The sequence below is a fragment of the Vombatus ursinus genome, unplaced genomic scaffold (assembly GCF_900497805.2).
Source record: "Vombatus ursinus unplaced genomic scaffold, bare-nosed wombat genome assembly UNPS02000749.1, whole genome shotgun sequence".
Taxonomy (NCBI): Eukaryota; Metazoa; Chordata; class Mammalia; order Diprotodontia; family Vombatidae; genus Vombatus; species Vombatus ursinus.
In genome coordinates this window covers 4,933,597-4,954,259 of record NW_020940527.1, presented here as the reverse complement: position 1 = coordinate 4,954,259, position 20,663 = coordinate 4,933,597, and the positions used below count along the sequence as shown (strand labels likewise).

The 20,663-nt window shown below is 41.5% G+C and overlaps 1 protein-coding gene across 2 annotated transcripts in view; it reads right to left on the bottom strand.

The window, feature by feature from the left end:
* The window catches only part of ADK (adenosine kinase), a 609,732-nt gene that overhangs the window by 533,172 nt on the left and 55,897 nt on the right, over nucleotides 1-20,663 (bottom strand). Inside the window, exons 1-2 of one of the 2 annotated variants that reach the window (XM_027858823.1) lie at nucleotides 13,936-13,985; nucleotides 575-649 (exon numbers count right to left, since the gene is read on the bottom strand). In XM_027858823.1, coding sequence (XP_027714624.1) covers nucleotides 575-649; nucleotides 13,936-13,949 — 89 coding nt within the window. In that variant the 5' untranslated portion in view covers nucleotides 13,950-13,985. Of the gene's footprint in view, nucleotides 1-574; nucleotides 650-13,935; nucleotides 13,986-20,663 lie in introns of those variants that run through there. The other variant, XM_027858815.1, reaches the window with a different exon arrangement.

Below are 20,663 nucleotides of genomic sequence, written 5' to 3'. Positions count from 1 at the left end.
AGGAAGGAAGGAAGGAAGGAAGGAAGGAAGGAAGGAAGGAAGGAAGGGAGAAAAAATACTCACTAAATTGTTACTCAACAAATGAGATACAAATCAGTTATAGTTTGTTTTGCATTAATTTCCAGAAATGTGAAGCAACAACACCAAGGATTATACTGGATGTGTATTTATTGAAGCAAAGAAAATGAAACAATGGCTAGCCATATCAGATCAAAATTAGTCAATATAAAAACAAACAAGAAAATCTGACCTGCATTCCATTTTGAGATCATTTTTAAAGGACTAATACCATAGGAGGTCAATGGTAGCAACAAGTTTATAGAAAATAATATATTAAGGAAAGCAATCATTTAATTTAGAATAAAATCGTAATTGAAATTGTACAAAGGCTTTCCATCAGCAAGAAGGACCAAATATTGAGTCACTCTGTCAGACAGCATCAATGCCATCAGGCATAATCTGCATAATCTGCAGGGGTTCTTGGTTGTTTGTATAGCACATTCCATTCTAAATTTTGATCACATTTTCCCTCTAGTCCATTTTCCACATCATACACAAAGCTTTTGAAACTTACTTATCAAGGAAATTTTTGTCCACAACTGCAGAAATGTCAAGAAGAGGATTTCCCATTCCAAAAAGAATGTTTTCCCTGAAAAGGAAGCACAGTCACAAATTAGACAATTTTGTAGCTTAGTTAATCTAACAATAAAACAGTTAAGCAGCTGAAGGTTCTTCAATGTCCCAAGTAAGTCACTGAAGGTTCAATGTCGACTTGGAAGAAGGTTTCCTGTGAAGTGCAGTAGGGATCTGTGCATGGCCTAGTGATGTTTTTGATATTTTTATCAATTACTTAGAAGCAGTGGTTAGCTCGTATTGTTATCAAATTTGGCTTTGACACAAAGAAATGGTAGAACTAATACACTGTATGATAGTAAAGATTCTGCAGATACACTGTTCTGTGTGAGAAACAGTAAACAAGACCTTGGCAGGACCCAAGAGGTTGGGAAGGGAAGGTCATTCTGAACTGGGAAGTTACAGCTAGGTTCAAAGCAAGAAAAACTGGACTGGTTCTATTTGGTCCAAAAGGACAGAAGAAAGATCAAGAGCCGAAAGTTAGAAAGAGGGAGATTTAGGTTTGACAGAGAAGCAATTTAAAAAGTGAGCATGGCTGGGGCCCCTACTGAACTGGCAGGAATCATTAATCTCTGAAGCAGGGTCTCAGTGTGGAGATCTCTGTGGGGCAAGAAGTTAGTTAATATTCATGGTACATTACATAACAATATTATCATTTTTAGAAAACAGTCGGAAACATGCAGCACAGCAGACAATTTTTGCACAATTGCCTCTCCCTCAAACTGCCCCATGCTCATTCAAAGCTCCCTGCCCAAGGGAATGGAAGCAAAAGAACCTCTTATGCTCTTACTAATTACTCGTTAGCAGCCTCTATAAGACTATGTCAGTGGCCCAGGGCTGATTTCACTGGGAAACAACTGGGATATGAGTACAAATTGCTGGAAATATAGTTCAAAATCTACAGTGTAAAATCTATTACCAAGCAATGAAGAAAATGCAAAAAATTTGGAAAAATAAATTACAAATGGTAAAATATACTGCTAATGCAAATCAGATAATTTACTCATATGCTAACTATATGAGAGTCAATCTGTTAAGAAATGAACACTAACGGACAGTTAGGAGGCGAAGTCGATAGAGCACTGGCGCTGGAGTCAGAAGGACCTGAGTTCAAATCCCGCCTCAGACAGTTGACACTTACTAGCTGTGTGACCCTGGACAAGTCACTTAAACCCCATTCGCTTAGCAAAAAAACAAAAACAAAAGGAGGGAAGCTAGGTGGCACAGTGGATAGAGCTCCAGCCTTAGAGACAGGAGGACCTGAGTTCAAATCCAGCCTCAGTCACTTGACAGGTACTAGCTGTGTCGTGACCCTGGGCAAGTCTCTTACCCCGGATTGCCTGGGGGAAAAAAAAGAAAAAAAAGAAAAAAAGAAATTAACACTAATAACCACTATGGTATACTTGCATGCACTTGGATACAATAATAAAATTTAGGCAGTAAGTATCTTGTAACTACAACACCTCTCAAATTCATGCTGATCATGGCAAAGAATTGGAAATTGAGAGGATGCCCATCAACTGGTGAATTGTTAAACAAGTTGTGGTATATGAATGTAATGGCATACTATTGTGCTATAAGAAATGATGAACAGGCAGACTTCAGGAAAACCTGGAAAGACTTGTATGGTCTGATGCTGAGTGAAGTGAGCAGAACCAAGAGAACATTGTACACAGTAACAGTCACACTGTGTGATGACTAATATTGATAAACTTAACCCTTCCCGGCAATACAAGGATCTAAGACATCTTGAAAGGCCTCGTGATGGAAAATGTTATCCACATCCAAAGAAAGAACTATGAAGTTTGAATGCAGATCGAAGCACACTATTTGCTATTTTTTTTTTCTTCTGTTGATTTTTGTTTCCTCTTTCTGGTGGTTCCTCCTATTGGGTTCTAATTCTTACTTACAACATCACTAATGTGAAAATATGTTTAACAGGAATGTATATGTAAAGCCTATATCAGACTGTGCACCACCTTGGGGAAGGTGGTGGGGAGGAAGGGGGAGAAAAATTGTAAACTCAAAAGCATATGGAAGTGATTGTTGATAAATCAAAATAAATTAATTTTTAAAAATTCATGCTGATCAAAGATCTAAAACTAATGTTAAGAATGAGACATTCTAAAAAAAAAATCACTAGCAAATAAGAAGATTCTCCAATGAATCTATTCTTTGCCCTTGACCCAAAAGTTGTCAACTATACTAACAAAGTAATGATTCCTCCATGGATCCATTGACTTTACTCTGTTATACAACCACAGCTTATATGTAGCCTTGACTGCTGCAAAAATCCATCACTACTGCAGGAAATATAGCACAAAGCACTTGCATTGTTGATGAACTTGGGCTCATGAAAGGCACCATATAATATAGCAACTGCCAGCCACAGGATTATCATGCTCTTGCGTTTCAGAATTTTGCTGAGTTAAAAAAAATTCTAGCTTCTAACAGAAAAAATTCATCATAAAAAACACATAATTTCCCAATTATCCACAATTACAAACAGTAAAGTAACATGGATCAAAGTCATTAATACTTAGCTTTATGATATGCCAGGGGTTCTTAATCTGGGATTTATGGATAGATTTCAGGGAGTCCATGAATATGAATGGGGTGAAAAGTTACATCTTTATTTTCATTAACTTTTGATTTCCTTTATAATCCTACTTTATGAATTTAAAATTATGATCCTGAGAAGAGGTCCATACACTTCACCAGACTGCCAAAAGGGTCACTGACACAAAAAAGGTTAAGAACCCGTGAGATATATTCTATCATTGAATCACATGATTTCAGACTCAGAAGAGATATTAGTAGCCATCTGTTCCAAGCTACCCAAAAAAGAATTCCTACAACCACATAACTAAATGATTATCCAACCTCTGCTTGAAGACAAGAGGGGGAATTACTCCCTTCCCACATTCCATTTCTGAATAGTTCTGGGTGTGATAGTTTTTTCTTGAAATTTAGCCTAAATTTGGCTCTTTCTGACCTCTCCTCACCGCTCGTGGCTCTGCCCTAAGGAGCCAAACGGCACAGATGTAATCACACTCCAACATGACAGCCCTTCAAATGCTGGAAGACAGTCTACCCTGAGTCTTTTCTTCTCCAGTCTTTAGCCAAGGAAAATACCTAGTTCCTTCCACAAGCCTTCACCTGGCATGAGTTCAAAGCCCCTTCAGCATCCCAGTAACTCTCTACTGGGCAGTGTCAAGATCTGCCCTAAACTGTTTAAGACACCTAGAACTGAACGTAATATGCCAGCCGTAGTCTGACTAGGTCAGAGTGCAGCGATTATCTTTTTTTTCCCATAACTACACCTCTTTTACTGAAACTCAAAGGAGCAGTAATTTCTTGACGTACCACATCATCACACTGTTCACTCACAATGAAGTCACTTCAGTCCCCTAAGACTCCAAGCCAGTTCTCTCTACCTTGCATTTGTGAAGACTGCTTTAACCCAAGTTTAAGACTTTAAGTCAATGATTTTTAAACTATGCTAACCCAATCATGTCTTTTTAAAATTGTTAAGATTTGTCTAGAGCCTCTGAAAACATATTGGACAGAATATAAATCAAGGCAAGTGTCCAAAGAGACAAGGAAAACTGATTTAAAAATAAAAATTATTTGTGCATAATGCCAAACTGTGAGCTGTATGAACACAAAGTTTACCAATCTTTTGATAAATACAAATGCAAGTGTCACAATTTTTTAAAAATTCCTGAGCACTGTGCCAATAAACATTAAACTCCTATAACCCGCTACTCCTAAGCAAAGAGGAAAGAGACAAGTCAGTCAACAACCATTTATTTATTGAGCACTTACTTACTACGGCACCAGGCTCTACACTAAGCATTGATGGTACCAAGAAAGACAAAAACATAGTCCTTACCCTCAAAAAGCTCACATACTAATGGAGAAAACATGAAAAAAATTGTACACAAGTAATTTCAAATGAAAGGCACTAGCAGTGGAAGGGTGACCAGGAAAGGACTCTTGCAAAAAAGAAAGCTCTAAAAAACAAAAATCATGTGCAATGAAAATGAAGACTTTAACCCCAAAGAAACTTTAAAAATTAACTGGATTGTAATATACATGCTATCACCTTTGGACTTTTACATTCTAGTTTAGAAAAGAACATAGGATTTTGGAAGGGAATACTTCAACCCATTCATTTTATAGATAAGCAAACTGTGGCCTAATGAGGTTAAGGACTGGTCCAAAGTCACAAAGGTCATAACTAAGTGGCAGATCTGGAACTCCCATTCAAGTCCCCAGGAACTCAATGTTTCTCCACCATACCACATAAGCTTGGTTTCTAGCTGTTATTAAGATTCTATGAGACTCACTAGCTGTATGACCCTGGGCAAGTCACTTAAACCCATTGCCTAGCAACAAAAAAAAAAAAAAAAAAAAGATTCTATGAGATACCTGAGAACAAGTTTACAATTTCATTGATGAAACTATAACTTATCTTGCATTTGCAAACTACGCATTAACTAGTAATGTAAAAATTTGGAACAACTTAGCAATAGATGAAATCCTAGAATAAAAACATTCCTTAATCAACCTCCTTAATCGAATAATTTTAGCTGTGGAAAATTAATGACCTTTATAAGTCATTAAAAGTATTAAGTCAGAAGTGTTCACTTTGTCAAAAGAAAATAAGATGCAACCAAAATTTACAGATACCGGAAATATTATTTTCAGCAAAACATAAAATTTTCCATTTATGGAAGTCCAAATTTATTCAAAAAGATAACCTGGCGATTTATAAAATATTTCCTTTAAGCAGCAATCTCCCTTGGAGCACTTAAAAAGTCTCAATTTTTTTCAATGAAAGAGCTGCTGCATAAACAAAGGTGAATGGGGTGTATAATTCAATTCTGACTGCAACAAAAATCCCTGAACAAAAAAGATTTCTTACTGATTTCAAGCAATATTTGATACGATAAAACAATCTGGACAATCCTTCGGAAATCCAAGTAGAGGTCAAATCCTAGCACAACAGTGTCACTTTGAAAATGTAAAAGACCAAATTATCCTGTGAGGAGAAACTAAGGCAGGAACAACTAATCTTTCTCAGGCACACAACACAGTACTGAACAAAACAGCAGGTACTTAAGGACATGTCAATTAATTCTCCTAGTCCCACTAGCCATTCCCTTCTCTTCCCAAAACCAAACCCATCTTCACTCATCACTCCCTCAAGTCTCTCCCCCATTAGAAAGCTCAAGTAGAAACTGTCTGAATTTTATATCTGTAGTTCCAGCGCTAGCACAAGGCTTGACATACGGCGAGAGCTAAATAAAAGCTATTCATTTATTCACTCACTAATACATGCTCCTGGGTTTTATGTACCAAGTTTTGAATACATAAAGTATCTCAAAAGTCTTAGTGCAGCTTTGAGCTCTTAAAATTTACTTTTGGGACACTCTTGTATATGAACTTGGCTTGCATTAGTGCTCAAAAAAAAAAGCTGTAATTTATTAACTCTGGATTTAAAGCTTGTCTGACCAAAGCTTTATATATTTTTGCTGAAAGGTTTCATCTAGAGCAGTACACCAATTATGTGATAACCATGATATTCCAAATGATTTGAGAATGGTTTTACTTAATGTAGCAGAAAAGCAAGCATAGATATAACTCATAAGATTTGGAGTTCTAGAAGAAAAGAGACTTCCTCAGCAATGACCTATTTATAAATATGAGCATTAACGGCTAAATAATAGCATGATAATTCTATGAAAGACTGCTAGCTTTACAATTTTATGGCAGTCTAGAAATATTTTTAAAAACCCAGACATGTTAAGCTAACATGTTCAGTCACACATTACAAAAAGTAGTAGTATGGTGTGGTGTAATGGTGATGTGGTTTGGGTTGCTTTCAAAGACACAATCTTTCCTTTTAGAGATCTAGGTACCATTACCCCATCATTCATGAGTCAGGAAAACTTAGGTTCAAATCCCACCCCTGACCCTTACCATCTGTATGACCTTGGAGAAGCAAGTCACTCATCCTCTCTGTGCTTCAGTTCCCTTATCAGTAAAACTGCAGCCCATCCATGTCTGTGATTGATCTGACACAAAGTACTCATTACAGAAATATCCTAACACGTCTTGAAAGTCCCAAATTTCAAAAGTTTGCCTATCATAAGGAGGCTATTTCAGCTAGAAAGGAAGTTGGGTATGGAGTGCTAGGCTCAGGAGTCAATGGCCTTGGCTTTAGAATCCTGCCTCAGACACATAACAATGTAATCATGGTCAAATCACTTAGCCTCTATGAGATTCAATTTTCTCATCAGAAAAATAGAGTTAATACCACCAGTAGATCTTACCTCTCCGGGTTCCTGGAAGGCTCAAAGAGATAATCAACATAAAGTACTTTGCAAATGTTAAAGAATATAAATGGCAGTTCATTCATTATTCAGTCTTATATTCCGATTTCCTGAAGTCTTTACTCCAGTCAATAGCACCACACCCATCTACCCAAAGAGACCTTGCAAATTAGGCCCAGCCGAAAATGTGTATGTGGCCAGGACCCAGGAACTCTGACTAACTGAAAAGTCTAGTCTGGTCTTAACCACATCTTCCATCATCCTGAGCATACCAAGTAGAATCAACGTGAAGGTTAGAGTCCATACCAGACAGCACCCTAATCACAGTGGGGCATTTGGAAAGAACTGTCCCTTTTGGAGATGCCTGGGCCCCAGCTGGGAGTCTATCCCCACCCAGTTCCTTCCAAAGTGGTAAGTCTGATACTAATTAGTGGTCTGAAGATTCAAAAGTATTCTGTTGAGCGTTTTTGGAACAGCCCATACTATCCTTCCTCAGACATCTGCCAGGGACCCTATGCTGGTGTTGAATCAGTAGAAGAGAAAGTGAGGACAGATTTGTTTCCTCTCAAATTCCAGCATCCCTGTCGACTTACTGGTTGACCTGTTAATCAACATCAGTGCAGTCATCAAGGCTTAACAACCAATTCATACTCTTGCTGAATAGCCTAATGCTGACTGACAGCTAAACCAGGGTACTGGTAGAAAAAGGGAAAGGGACAGGGATTCATCTAGTTCAACTTTTATGAACTCCACAAAATTCCTGCATAAGGTCTTGAGTCTGGAGTATCTCAGATCAAAGATTACTTTTGGCCCTGCCCTAACACATAACTAAATGAAGCACCAGGGCCACACCTGATCAAAGGAAATATTTCCAATTTCCATAGCCCTTCCTAACATAAAGCCACACTAGACTACAAAACGGAGTTAGGGTAACAAAGGAATATTCAGAGTCCTTTTGTGCACAGATGTTTCTCTCATTGTCTGACTTTGCCCTGCCAAACGATAACAACAGCATCAATTCCGTAAACAGCTGTTTGCTAGGATTCCTAAAGACACTGATGAGATATGATATACCTTAAGAACAGGGGATGAAACAGTGATTCTTGAAGGCCAATTAATTTTAATTTGTGATTTTAGACTTTCCTCTAGTAACTATCAGATGAAGTAGAATACACACACACACACACACAATAACAAAAATTAAAAATTTTAAGTTAAATCCATTTTAAGTGAGAGAGAATTTTTTTTTTAAATAGAGAGTGTTGCCACAGTGGAAAGAATGTTGCGTTTAGTCAGATTTGGTTCAATCCCCTATCTACTAGTTACTACCCAAGTGTCCTTAAACCAGTCACTTAGACTGTGCTTCCCCAACCTGATTTGTAAAACAAGGGGGCTGAACTAGATAACCTCTAAAGTTGTAAATCTATGATACTATGACAAGCATTTGGAAATTCAAAATAAGGGGAGAAGTCAAGAATGTTGTCAAGAACATCAGATACGGTCAATGTGGCCTCCTACTTGTGTGCAGGCATCAACTTGCTTTCTCCATAAAGTAGAAGTCCCCACATTAGGGAATCATGGCATGACTCCCAGAGCTGATCAACCAATTGGTATGCGGGAAGAGGGGTCAAAACCCACCCCCTTAGTGGCTCCAACACAACCACATCACCCCCTTCACCCATTATCAAACCAACACTAGCCAACTTGGCCACCTTCACCAGCAGTGCAAACTCTCAATTTCATGCCCTCAGGAAAATCCTCTCTACCTCAGAAAATTCTCCACCCCTTCCCAACCCCCCACTTCAGACCTCAGTGTGGCTGCAACAGACAATTTTCAGCAGGCTCAATGTCCCTTAGCTGTTTCTTTTGCTCTGGTCCAGGAGATGGAAGGAGTCTACACCTGCTCACTTTCTGTGAGCACAGTTAAGTCACCCAGGATGAGCAGGCCTGGATGGGTTGTAATCTACAATTCACTACATTTTCCTACTAATTCACTACATTAATTTCACTACTAATTCACTACATTTTCCTCCCCCAAGCCCACTCACTCCTCTTCTGAATTTACCTATTGCTGTCGATGGTGGTGCCTTTGATGGCACCACCATCCAGGCTCCTATTTTGGTTAGATGCCCAACTTGTCCCTTACTCCACACATCCCATCAGTGGCTAAACTCGGGTATTTCAACTTTCACAGCACCTCTCAATCTGTCTCCTCTCTAATCACACAGACATCAATCCAATTCAGGCTTTCATCATCTACTGACTAGACTATTAAACTAATTAGTCTTTCTACCTCAAGTTTCTCCCTCCTCTAATCCATCCTCCACCCAGTTGCCAAAAAGATTTTCCTAAAGCTCATGTCACTCCCCTACTCATTAAACTGCAGAGGTTCCCAAATGTCTCTAACATCAAATATTAGTTCACCTCTATCTCATCCTTTTTTTAAATTTTTATTTTTAAGCATACACATATTGGGGTGCTCACTCAAAAATTTTTATTGACAAGGACTTTATCATCATCATTTATTGTTTAGTCATTTTCAGTTGTGTCTGACTCCTCGTGACCCCTTTTTGGGATTTTCTTGACAAAGATACTGAAGTGGTTTGCCATTTCCTTCTTCAGCTCATCTAACAGATGAAAAAACTTCAGGCAAACAGGGGTAAGTGACTTGCCCAGAACCACACAGCCAGTCTGAGGCAAAATTTGAACTCAGATCTTCCTGACTCCAGGCCCAGCATTCTATCCACTGTGCTACCTACCTACCCCATTGACAAGAATACACAATCAAAAAGATTAAGTGACCACTACTGCAGAGAAGTGAGGAGAGGGGAAGAACGTGAACTGAACTACAACCATTAATCCAACAATCATGCATTAACCAAGGGTGGGGAACCTCAAGTCCACACATGGCATTCTAGGTCCTTGGGCGAAGCCTTTTGATAGAGCCCAAATTCTACAGAACAAATCCTTTTATCAAGGGGATTTGTTCTGTGAAGTTTGGATTCAGTAAAAGGGCTGCACTTGAAGACCTAGAGGGCCACATGTGGCCTCAAGGCTGAAGGCTCCCCACCCTTGTGCTAGATACTGTGCTAGGTGGTGGAAAATTCAAAGACAAAATGAAACCATCTCTGCCCTCAAAGATACATTCTATTGGAGAGGAAGTAATATGTACAACTATATATAACATGAATAAATGATCTCTAATTTTCCAGCTCCAAAGTTCTGTCTATGATTCTATTATTTCTATTTATACATCTTTCTCTACAATGCTTAGATATTTGCACTGAACCACAATTCTTTCAAACAGTAAGGGAAAAGGACACATCAAACCTGCATAATATAACATCTGTATTTGACTGTATTTCATCTGCACAAAATACTATGAGATAGTAAAGAGAATTATTATTCCCATTTTACAGATAAGAAAACTGAGGTTCAGAGGGTTTAAGAGATTTGCCTATAAAATAAAACTAGAAATGGGGGCAGCTAGGTGGCACAGTGGATAGAGCACTGGCCCTGAAGTCAGGAGGACCTGAGTTCAAATTCGGCCTCAGGCCAAACACTTGACACTTACTAGCTGTGTGACCCTGGACAAGTCACTTAACCCCAATTGCCTAAAAATAAAAGGCTTTTTAAAAAAAAAAACCTAGAAATGGCAGAATATGGACTAAAATCCCACCAAGTGATCCTTCTGCTGATACAATGCTGCCTCAAATTGAAAAACCAAGGAAAGGTCTTTAAAAAAAAAAAAAAAGAGCTCCACCTCTCCCATCTACACAGTTGGTATTCACTATATACAAGGAATATACATATTACTGTTGTTGCAAATCACTGACGTTTTTTAAACAATGCTAAATTGGTCTTTTTTAAAGTAAAAAAATGCTCTAGAAAAAAAATGTGCTTCTCACATGTAAGAAAATGCTCTAAAATTCAATCCTTACTGTGAAATGTGACATTTCATGACATGATCAAGATACAATTCCTAAAACAATTATCAAAGAATGCTTGCTCAGTCATTAGAAATTTCTCATCTTTACCCTTCCTTCCCAAGCAACAGGTACTCTGGAGGATTGGAAAAGAGGAGGGTGAGGGGGGTGGGACAGAGGGGGCATATATTTATTATGCTGTGTTCATCTGAATATAGACTAATCTTTCCCCAAATATGGTTTATAAAATTTAAGTGCAGCCCATAATTACACTTTTCATATGCCAATTAGCTTAATGGGAGTTCATGCTTCCCATACCAGGAAGGAAGGTTAAGAAGCCACCAGTGGATCTGCTGTAGAACTAGACTTTAAATGATTATGGAAAAGACTGTCTTTTGAATATCTTTGGAGACTTCACAAAATGAGCTCTTCCAATGCCACGGCAAGAAGTGAAGATTACACGGAGTAAGCAGTGCTGGATTTAGAGTCAGGGGCTCAAGCTCAAATCTCAGCTCTCCTTTACCTCTATGCCTTAGCTTCAGTTTCTTCACCTGCAAGATGAGGAGGTTGAACAAGAGGACCTTTGAGGGTCCCATCCAGCTTAAAATTTATGATTAAATGATCTGCACACCCTTTCCAAGCTAAAATTCAGACTATCACAGGGTAATCACATATAAAAATGAAACACCTAAAATTGGAAGAATAAAAACTTTGGACATCGAAGCTTTCGTAATAAATAGAATGTAAGCTCCTCAAGGGTGGGCTGTTTCTCAACATGTCCCTAAATTCCCCCTAAAACTAGCCCTCCTCCTAACTTTCCCATTTCTGTAAAGGGTTCTACTTCCCCGCCAGTCACCCAGGATCACTGCTCTGGAGTGACCCTGATTTCCTGCTCTCTCCCCATTCAGGTCTTCAAGTCTTGTGGATTGTTTCCAGGCTATCTCTACCATTTACTTGGCTGGTCTAGTACTTTCCTTTCTATCCCCTCGGCCACCACACCAAATTCATGGCCATATCCTCATCACCTGATGCCTGAACAGCAGTCCAACTGTTCTTCCTGCTTCCTCTTCTTTAGCTCGACAATACATTCTCCACACAGATGGCAAATTAATATTCTGAAATATTAACCAACCATGTCATTTCCCTACACGCTTCAGTGGCTCCCTACTGCCCCTAAGATAAAAATCAAAACACATAGGATCGTAGCTTTAGAACTAGAAGGGTCCATAAGGTCTTCTGAACTAACCCCCTCATTTTATAAATGAGGAAACTGAGGTTCAGAAAGGTTAAGTGATTTGCCCAGGGTCCTAACTCTATCCCATAAAATAATAACAACACAACAAAACAACTCCTCTATTTGATATTTAAAGCACTTTACAATCTAGCTAGAGCCTAACTTGACAGATTTACTTCACAATATACTCCTTCATGAGATCAAGTCCAGCCAAACTGGCTTACTTGCGATCTTCAGCACCTGCTACCTCTGTGTATTTACACAAAGTGTCCCCCAAAATTGGAATGTCTTGCCCCTTAACATCTGGCTCCTTAGAATCCTCTCAGCTCAGGTGCTGTCTCCTATTCAAAGTCATTCCTGATCTTCCCACTTGTTGGTGCCCTCCTCCCAAAAATCACTTTGTAAGTACTTTCTATTTACTACTCTGTGCACATGTTGTATCCGTGGGGGCCGGGGATGTTTAATTTTTGTCTTTATATCCTCAATGTGACAGTACAGTGCTTTAGATGCAGTAAATGCTTAAATGTTTGTTTAAAGTTACAAGTCAAAACAGGGTAGTTCTCAACTTTTAAATAAGCCTTTAGAAAACAGCAACCACCTACACAGAAAGCATTCTATCAGATTCTTAAACAGAAAAGGCCTTCAACCTGTTTATACAAGGACAGGTGGCTCTGTGACTAGAACACATAAGATTCTATGCCCACACCCCCACCCCTCCACCTCCGATCACGTACAAATACTCAGGCATGGTATACCAAAGGTACAGAACTCTAGTTGAACTGAATTCCCTCTTTAAGAACTAACTTTTAACCTCTAACCACCTATAAATTGAACCTTGTCCTACTGGCTAACTGGCAAGAGATCACCACCTTAGCCTAAATTACCTCTATTTATTCCCAGCTCTCCTCTCTCCCCCATAAATAGCTGAATTCACAGCTACTGTGACTAGAAGTGGGCTGGGAGTGGGAGGGAAACTCACCTACTGTTAGAGGCAGCAGGAGTCAACCCCAGCTTGGAGTAACATATTTTGAACCATAGGAGACAAGCCTTATACGTCCCCATTATGTAAACGTACGCTAAGTTCATAACCATCTTCTCAATGCTTCTATTTTGCTCTCTGTAGAAGCAATCATATGAAGAGGGGAAAGGGAGGAAGGCTGATCTGTTCCTTCCAGCATCTGTCTTCCAGAGAGAGACTAACAGACATCCACTCACGAACAGCACCAGTGGCAAGGGCACCGTTGCCGGAGTGAGAAGACCTGGGTTCGAGTCCAGGCTCTATCACGTTGGACAAGTTGCATAACTTATCTGAGCCTCAGTTTCTCTTCTCTGTAGAATGAGACGGATGGACTAGATTGCTTCCAGCCCCATCCTCCCCTGACTTCTGTGAGTGGCAGGGGAGAAATCAAGGGTCTGAATTTGGCTATGCCGGCGAGAGCGGGGGCGGCCTCCCAACATGCCCCCTCCATCCCGACCATCTCTCCCCGCTCCCTGGCTCTTGGCTCCTGGACGCCCCGCTAAAAAGAGGATGCGACGAGTGAGGACGGACACGCCAGGGGCACTAGGTCCCAGCCCAAGGGCAGGGGGACCGCCTCGAACGACCAACTTCGGCCGGACAGGGCAGACAGACAGACGTACTGACGCCCCTCGCGAAGTTTGTCCCCGAGCCCATCCACGTGGGCTCGTGGCCCCGGCGCCCCCAGCGACTGCCCCAGGCCGGGCGTGGGTGGGGGGGCGCGATCGGGGTCGCCCTCCTGCGAGAGGCGCCCCCCGCAGGCTGCCCGACGACCCAGCGACCTACCTTATGGACTGCATGGCCGCCCCTGCGCCCCCAGCGCCGCAGCGCCCCGCCGCGGCCGGCCCGCTGCTCCCCGTCTCCTGCCCGCGCTGCCGCGTCCTCAGGCACTCTCGGCCGGCCGTTTGTCCCCAACCCGACGCGCACACACACACGCTCACACACAGACTGGCGCTCACACACGCTCGCGCCCGCCTGCCGCCCGGGCAGCCCCCGCCGAGCCCGGCCCCGCGCGCTGATTGGCTGCGGCCGCAGGGGGCGGTCCTGTGGTTGTCAGGGAGGGGAAGTGGGGAGAGGGACTGGCAGGGGTGGGGAACCTGCGGCCTCGAGACCACGTGTGGCCTTCTAGGTCCTCGGGTGCGGCCTTTTGACTGAGTCCAAGTTCTGCAGAACAAATCCTTTTAACAGGGGATTTGTTCCGTGAAGTTTGGATTCGGGCAAAAGGCCGCACTTGAGGACCTGGAGGGCCACACGTGGCCTCGAGGCCGCAGGTTCCCCACCCCTGGACTAGGGCAACTACCCAGCTCCAGGAGACGGCGAGCCCGGGCTCGCAGCCGAGCCAACCTTGTGCTCTTGCCCGCGGGCGAGCCGGTGGCTAGCACGCGCGGTGGCCATCTTGGAAGCTGGCAAGAGTTTGCCCTCCTCCCCCTCAACCTCTCGCAGCCCCTAGGGTGGACCGCCTGAGGTGTGTGCCCGCCTCAAAGATGGCCGCCCCACTGGGCATCAGCTTCGCAGTCACGTGGTTTCGCCCTACACCTGCACGCGCACCTCACTCCGGCAGGACCCGGGAGGGGTGGAGACACGGAGCCTACGTCCAGAGGGTCCTCCAAGCCAGGGGCGGGGGCTCTCAGAAAGAGCATGGGGGGGAAACAGCTCAGAAAGTCAGTAGGCAGCTGAAGGAGATGCCTTCGGCGCTGGGCACTGACCCCACTTAGAACATCCTGACACCTCGAATCTTCCCCATCAGTCAAGCGACAATGCTTTATTACACGCTACTGTGTACTCGGCTGTGTGTTAGGCGTACTTGTGCTAACAAACATTCAGAAAACGTGCAGAGGCCAAGTTCCCTGTTTTATTGAGGTTAAGTGACTTGTCATAGGTCACACCGCCAGTTAGGGTCAGAGGCAGGACTTGACCTCAAGTGGTCCGGCACTATTCACTGCACCATCTGACGCCTGCCCTCGGGTATTGACTGACTATTCAATTCAAGTCACTTTACCTATTCAATCAAACAACCATTTCCCAAGCATCTGCCACGTGCCTGACCCTAAGGGAGGGAAGGACAAAAAAATTAGACAATCGATCATTCCCAGCCCTCTATAAGTTTATATTCAATGGAGGTTAGGGAGAACCATGTGTACACAGGTAATGCAAAATGCAAAATGCAGATAAAGTACAATGTAATTTTCCAGGGGAAGAGCTAACAACCAGGGTAGGGGTTAGAAGAGTGAGAATTCGGAAAGCCAATCCCCTTCAGAGGTGGAAAGAACTGAGGAGAGAACTCTAGGCATGAGGAAGAAACCTGAAGGAAATGTTTAACACCTAAAATGAGAACATCTAAATTTCCTTTTAATTTCCATAAAAGCTACTCCTAGACTACCAAGGAACTGTGACTCGATACTTATGTCTCACAAACTGCAAATAGCTGTGAGGTTAGAGCCCTATTAGACTGTTTGTACAATGCCATTGTTCATTGTTAACCATTTAAAGCATTCCAATGTTCCAAATTTCCTCAGAAAATGCTGCTTTGGGCATAGTTATTTACCTTTCTTGCAGAAAATATCTACCTAGAATGAAGTCATGGGCAAGGGGTGGAAATCCACTGAGCTAGACTTGCCATGCATGGTATAAGCTTGACCACAATGTCCTCAAACAGAGTAAGCCAGCTGTTTCTCTGAACTAAGACACAAAAATTTAAAGCAGAGAAGCCAAGTAATTCAATTAAGCTTCCATCTGAAGTCTGAGTGATATTAAAATAGGATCCACATAATTAAAAATTTATTGACTAATAATCTTTGGGAACCAGTTTTAAAGTGTTAATTTTTAATATGATCAGCTTTGATTAAAAAAAAAAGTCAGTCTATAGAAAATATTATTTCACTTACCAAAAGACTAACAAAGTTGACCCCAAGAAAAATGGAGGAAGTATTTTGGCTGATATTGCACATGTTGCAACATTCCCTATGGTGATTTAAGATATTTTAAGAGTTAATTATAGGCCTGAAGAGTCACAGCATATAAAAGGCTACAAGGCCCAACTAGGGTATACTGCTGGAATCTGGAAATAAAGTCAGAAAAATGTTACTCTCAGAAAATTTTCCCTTGACCCTGTCACCTTCTCCAGCTATGATTTTATCTCCTTCCAGTCACTGCTTAACTTCTAAAAAAAGCAATCGTCTTCCTTCCATTTTTCTCCCTATCCATATTTCTCAAACCTCTAAATTGTGGCTACTCTGCTGAAACTATTCCCTCAACATTAAACAATGATCTTAGAGAACAGAACCAGTGACCTTTTCTCAGATCTCATCCTCTGACTTTGCGGAGAAGAAAGCACTGGATTTGGAATCTGAAGACCAGTGTTCAAATCCTGCCTTTGTCACTACATGTGTGACTTTGGGCTTCTATGGGACTGTTTTTCCTCAGTTATAAAATAAAAAGATGGGAGCAGCTAGGTGGCAGTGGATAGAGCACCGGCCCTGAAGTCAGGAGGGCCTGAGTTCAAATCCAACCTCAGACCAAACCCTAGACACCTACTAATTGTGTGACCCTGGGCAAGTGACTTATTGCCTTAAAAAAAAATTAATAAATATAAGATGAAAAGATTAGACTATGATCCCTTCACTTATCCCCCCTCTTTCATGATATCTTCTTATAATTTGGCTGCTATGATCACTTCTCTCTTTTTTTTGTTGGATTCAACTATCCTTATTTATTTATTCATTCATTCATTCATTCATTCAATAAGCATTTCTTAAAGACAATGTTTCTACTAGCTCACTAAGTGCAGGCACCTACTAAGACTCTATTTCCCCCTTTTCACTCACATTCACTCTCTTGATAATACCATCACTCTGATGGTTTTGGTATTCTAATATTGGCACATAGTAGGAGTTTTAGAAATACCTGTTGGTTAATTAATTATCTAGCCTCAATCTCCCATCTGAACTTCTATCTGATATTTTATTTCAATTGAATAAACACTAAGCAATAGCTGTTTGGGGTAGAACAAAAATTCATCAGATGACCTCTGCCTTCAAGGAGTTTACATTCTACAAGTATCTGACATATACCAAATTATAATTTTTAAAATACTTGACAGTACACTGTTGTTCAGTCATATCCGACTCTTGATTCCATGGACCATACTGCCCATGAGGTTTCCTTGGCAAAGATGCTGAAGTGATTTGCCATTTCCATCTCCAGTGAATTAAGGCAAACAGGTTAAGTGACTTGTCCAATGTCACACAGCTAGTAAGCATCTGAGGCCAGACCTGAACTTAGGTCTTCCTGACTCCAGGCCCAGCACCTCATCCACTGAGCCAACCAGCTGCCTCTTGACAGTGCATTAGAGGGATGCAAAACAAACTGCTAGATGAGGGGAGAAGTTGTTATCTAATGGGATGATTAGCTAGATGGATAAAGCATTTGTTAAACATTTACCATAAATATGCCTGGCACTGTGCCAAGCATTGGGAATACAAATACAAGTAAGCAATATAGTCTCTCCCCTCATGGAGCTTCCACTGGAATCACAGAATCACAGGTGGGAATTGAAAGATGGGAATTGGAGGAGGGGCAATAAAGAGAGGGGAGCTGGAGGGAAGGGGAACATTTAAAGTTGGAGACCAGGAAGTAGCATGGGAAGCCTGATTCCAAGCTTCAATCGGTAGAGTTCAGGGGAAGAGTCCAAAGATCTTGGTGGGGAGGAGGGGATGATGGCTGGAGTGAAGGAAATTAAGGAAGATTTCCTTCATGAAGGAGGGAGCATTGGACTGGGCCTCAAAAGAAGGTTTAAAAGTCAACAAATAAAGAAAAAAGAAGCCATGCAAGCTACAGGGTACTTCCTGAACAAATTATAGGGGATACTTCTAGTACACCTTGGCTGGAGCCTAGAGTATGTGGAGAAGGCCTACGTGAAATAAGGACTGGAAGGGCACAGTGGAGCCAGATGAAAGGGAACCTTGAATGCTAGGTAAAGGAATCTCAACTTTATTGCAAAGGCAATGAGGGGCCACTGAAGATTTTTGAGGAGAGGAGTGACCCAACCAGATTTCTGCCTGTAAAATATTCATCTGGCAGAGGTATGAAAGCTAAGTGGGAGAAGGGAGAGAGGGAAGGCAGCAAGACTATCTAGGAGGCTATGGCAATAATCCAAGCAAATAGTAATGAGCCAGCCGTGGCTCACTGAGAGGAGAGGCCAGGTGTAAGAGAGATGATGAAGAGAGAAATGAAGGCATTTGTTAACTATTCACTGTGAGAAGCTGAAGAGGGGAAAGAGGCAAGGATAACAAAGGATACAGAGAAGAAGCACAGAGTTAAGAGGAAAAAGGAGTCTGGGCTATTTCTGACACTTAGGAAGGAAAGAGTATCCAAAAAGAAGAGGTCTTCAGCACAGCTGAAGAATGCTTCAACCATGAAGATTGCTGTGGACATGGACCAATTCACAAAGGAGCACTTCAATTTGACTGTGGGTAGATTTAGGGACCTTAAGAAAACAGGAAGGATTTTACAAGGAGGAGGAGAGAGTGGGTGGTAGAAAATAGAGGTATCGGGTAAAGCTAGCTTCTTCAGTCTGGTGATAAAGGATAGGAAGGTTAAAGGAAGGCCTTTTAAAGGTCAGAGAGACCTGAGCATTTTTGTAGGAAGATGGGAAGAAGCTTGGGGAGAGAGAAAGATTAAAGATGCATGTGAAAGGATGACTGATGGAAGCAGGATGATTCCAGGATGCAGAAGGAAAGAAGATCAAATAAAAGGCAAGATTAGCCTTTTCTAATAAAAGGTAGAAGGCAGTTCTGTGAACACAGGAAAGAAATAAGGGATGGAGACTGAGGGAACTCCATTCAGAAAGCCTTAGTCTTCTTAATAAAGTGTGAGACTGCAAATGTAAAGGGTGGATAATGAGACTGGAGTCTTGAGGACCGAAAGGATGGTTTGTAAGAGTTGTTTGTGACTTGTTAAGAGGAGTACTAAGCAGCAGTGACAAAGGCCTAAAGGTTCTGGTAAGCACCATAAATTCACAGAGAACAAAATTAATTCTGTTTGTAACTTTCTCTTACAACATTAGCATGGGTAGGAGAACCAAAAGAACAAATGCACAATTATTATGGTAACATCAATGAAAAACCACTAAAAGGAAATTGAACTCTGAGTAATGGAAAAGCTAATTAAGGGCATGGAGAAGAGATACAGAAACAATTTCTCTCTTACCAGTCAGTCGATTAAACATTTGTTAAGTGTCTACTCTGTGCCAGGCACTGTGCAAAGCCCTGAAGATACAAAAAGATGCAAAAGATAATCCCTGCCCTCAAGGAGCTCACAATCAAAGGGGGAGACAGTAAGTCAAACAATTGTGTACAAACAAGCAGGATAAAGTAATTAAAAGAGAAGGCACTAGAATTAAGAGGAGTTAGAGAAGGCTTCCGGTAGAAGACAGGATTTTAATTAGGACTTAAAATGACTCCAGGAAGGTCAGTAGTCAGAGTGGAGGAGGGAAAGCATTTCGCGCATGGAGAACAGCCAGAGAAAATGTCAAGAGATGGCATACATTATTTGGGTACCAGCCAGGAGACCTGTCACTGACAGTGTCACTGGATAGAAGAGTAAGTGTCAGAAGACTGGACAGGAAGGAGGGGGCTAGGTTATAAAGGACTCAATGCCAAACAGGGGATTTTGTATTTGATCCTGAAAGTGATAGGGAGTCTCTTGAGTTTACTGAGTAGATAAGTGACATGGTAAGACTCACACTTTAGGAAATCACTTTGGTGGCTGAATAGAAGATGAACTGGAGTGGAGAGAGACTTGCAGCAGGCAGACCCACCAGCAGGCTATTGCAGTAATCAAGGCATGAGATGATGAGGGTCTGCACTAGAGGGGTGACGGTGTCAGAGGAAAGAGGGAGGTATATTTGGGAGATATTGCAAAGGTAAAAATCGCAAGACCTGGGGAGGGGGAGATGATAGGGAGGAGTCCAGGATGACTCCCGGGTTGTGAGCCTGAGGAACTGTTAGAATGGTGATGCCCTCACCACAAAGAGGCAGGGAACTAGCTGCACAGAACAGTGTATATGTATAGACAAGGCTTAGGTAGAAGATATTTTTGCTCCAATGTTTTTCTTTGTCATAGGGAAAGGATGGGAAATGACCAATATAAAGATAAAGGGAATCATTAAAATGTTTTGTTTTGTTTTAAGGATGGTGGGGGTAATACAAATATGAAACATATATAGAAGCATAGCAAGACAAATGAAATGATACAAAGAAAAATAAACAAAATCAGGAAAAGAAAATACACAATGACTACAACAATGAACAATAAAGCCATACAATTATAATGACTAAACTTGGCTTCCCCAAACAGAAACAAGAAACCATGCCTTTTCCCCTTCTTTGCAGAGGGGAGAGACTTATTTTAGAACATTGTACACACTCAGGTACAGCTGGTGTGTGGTTAATTTCACTGAATTGCTTTCTCTTTATCTCTTTTAATCTTCGATATGAGGGGATGGTTCTCTAAAT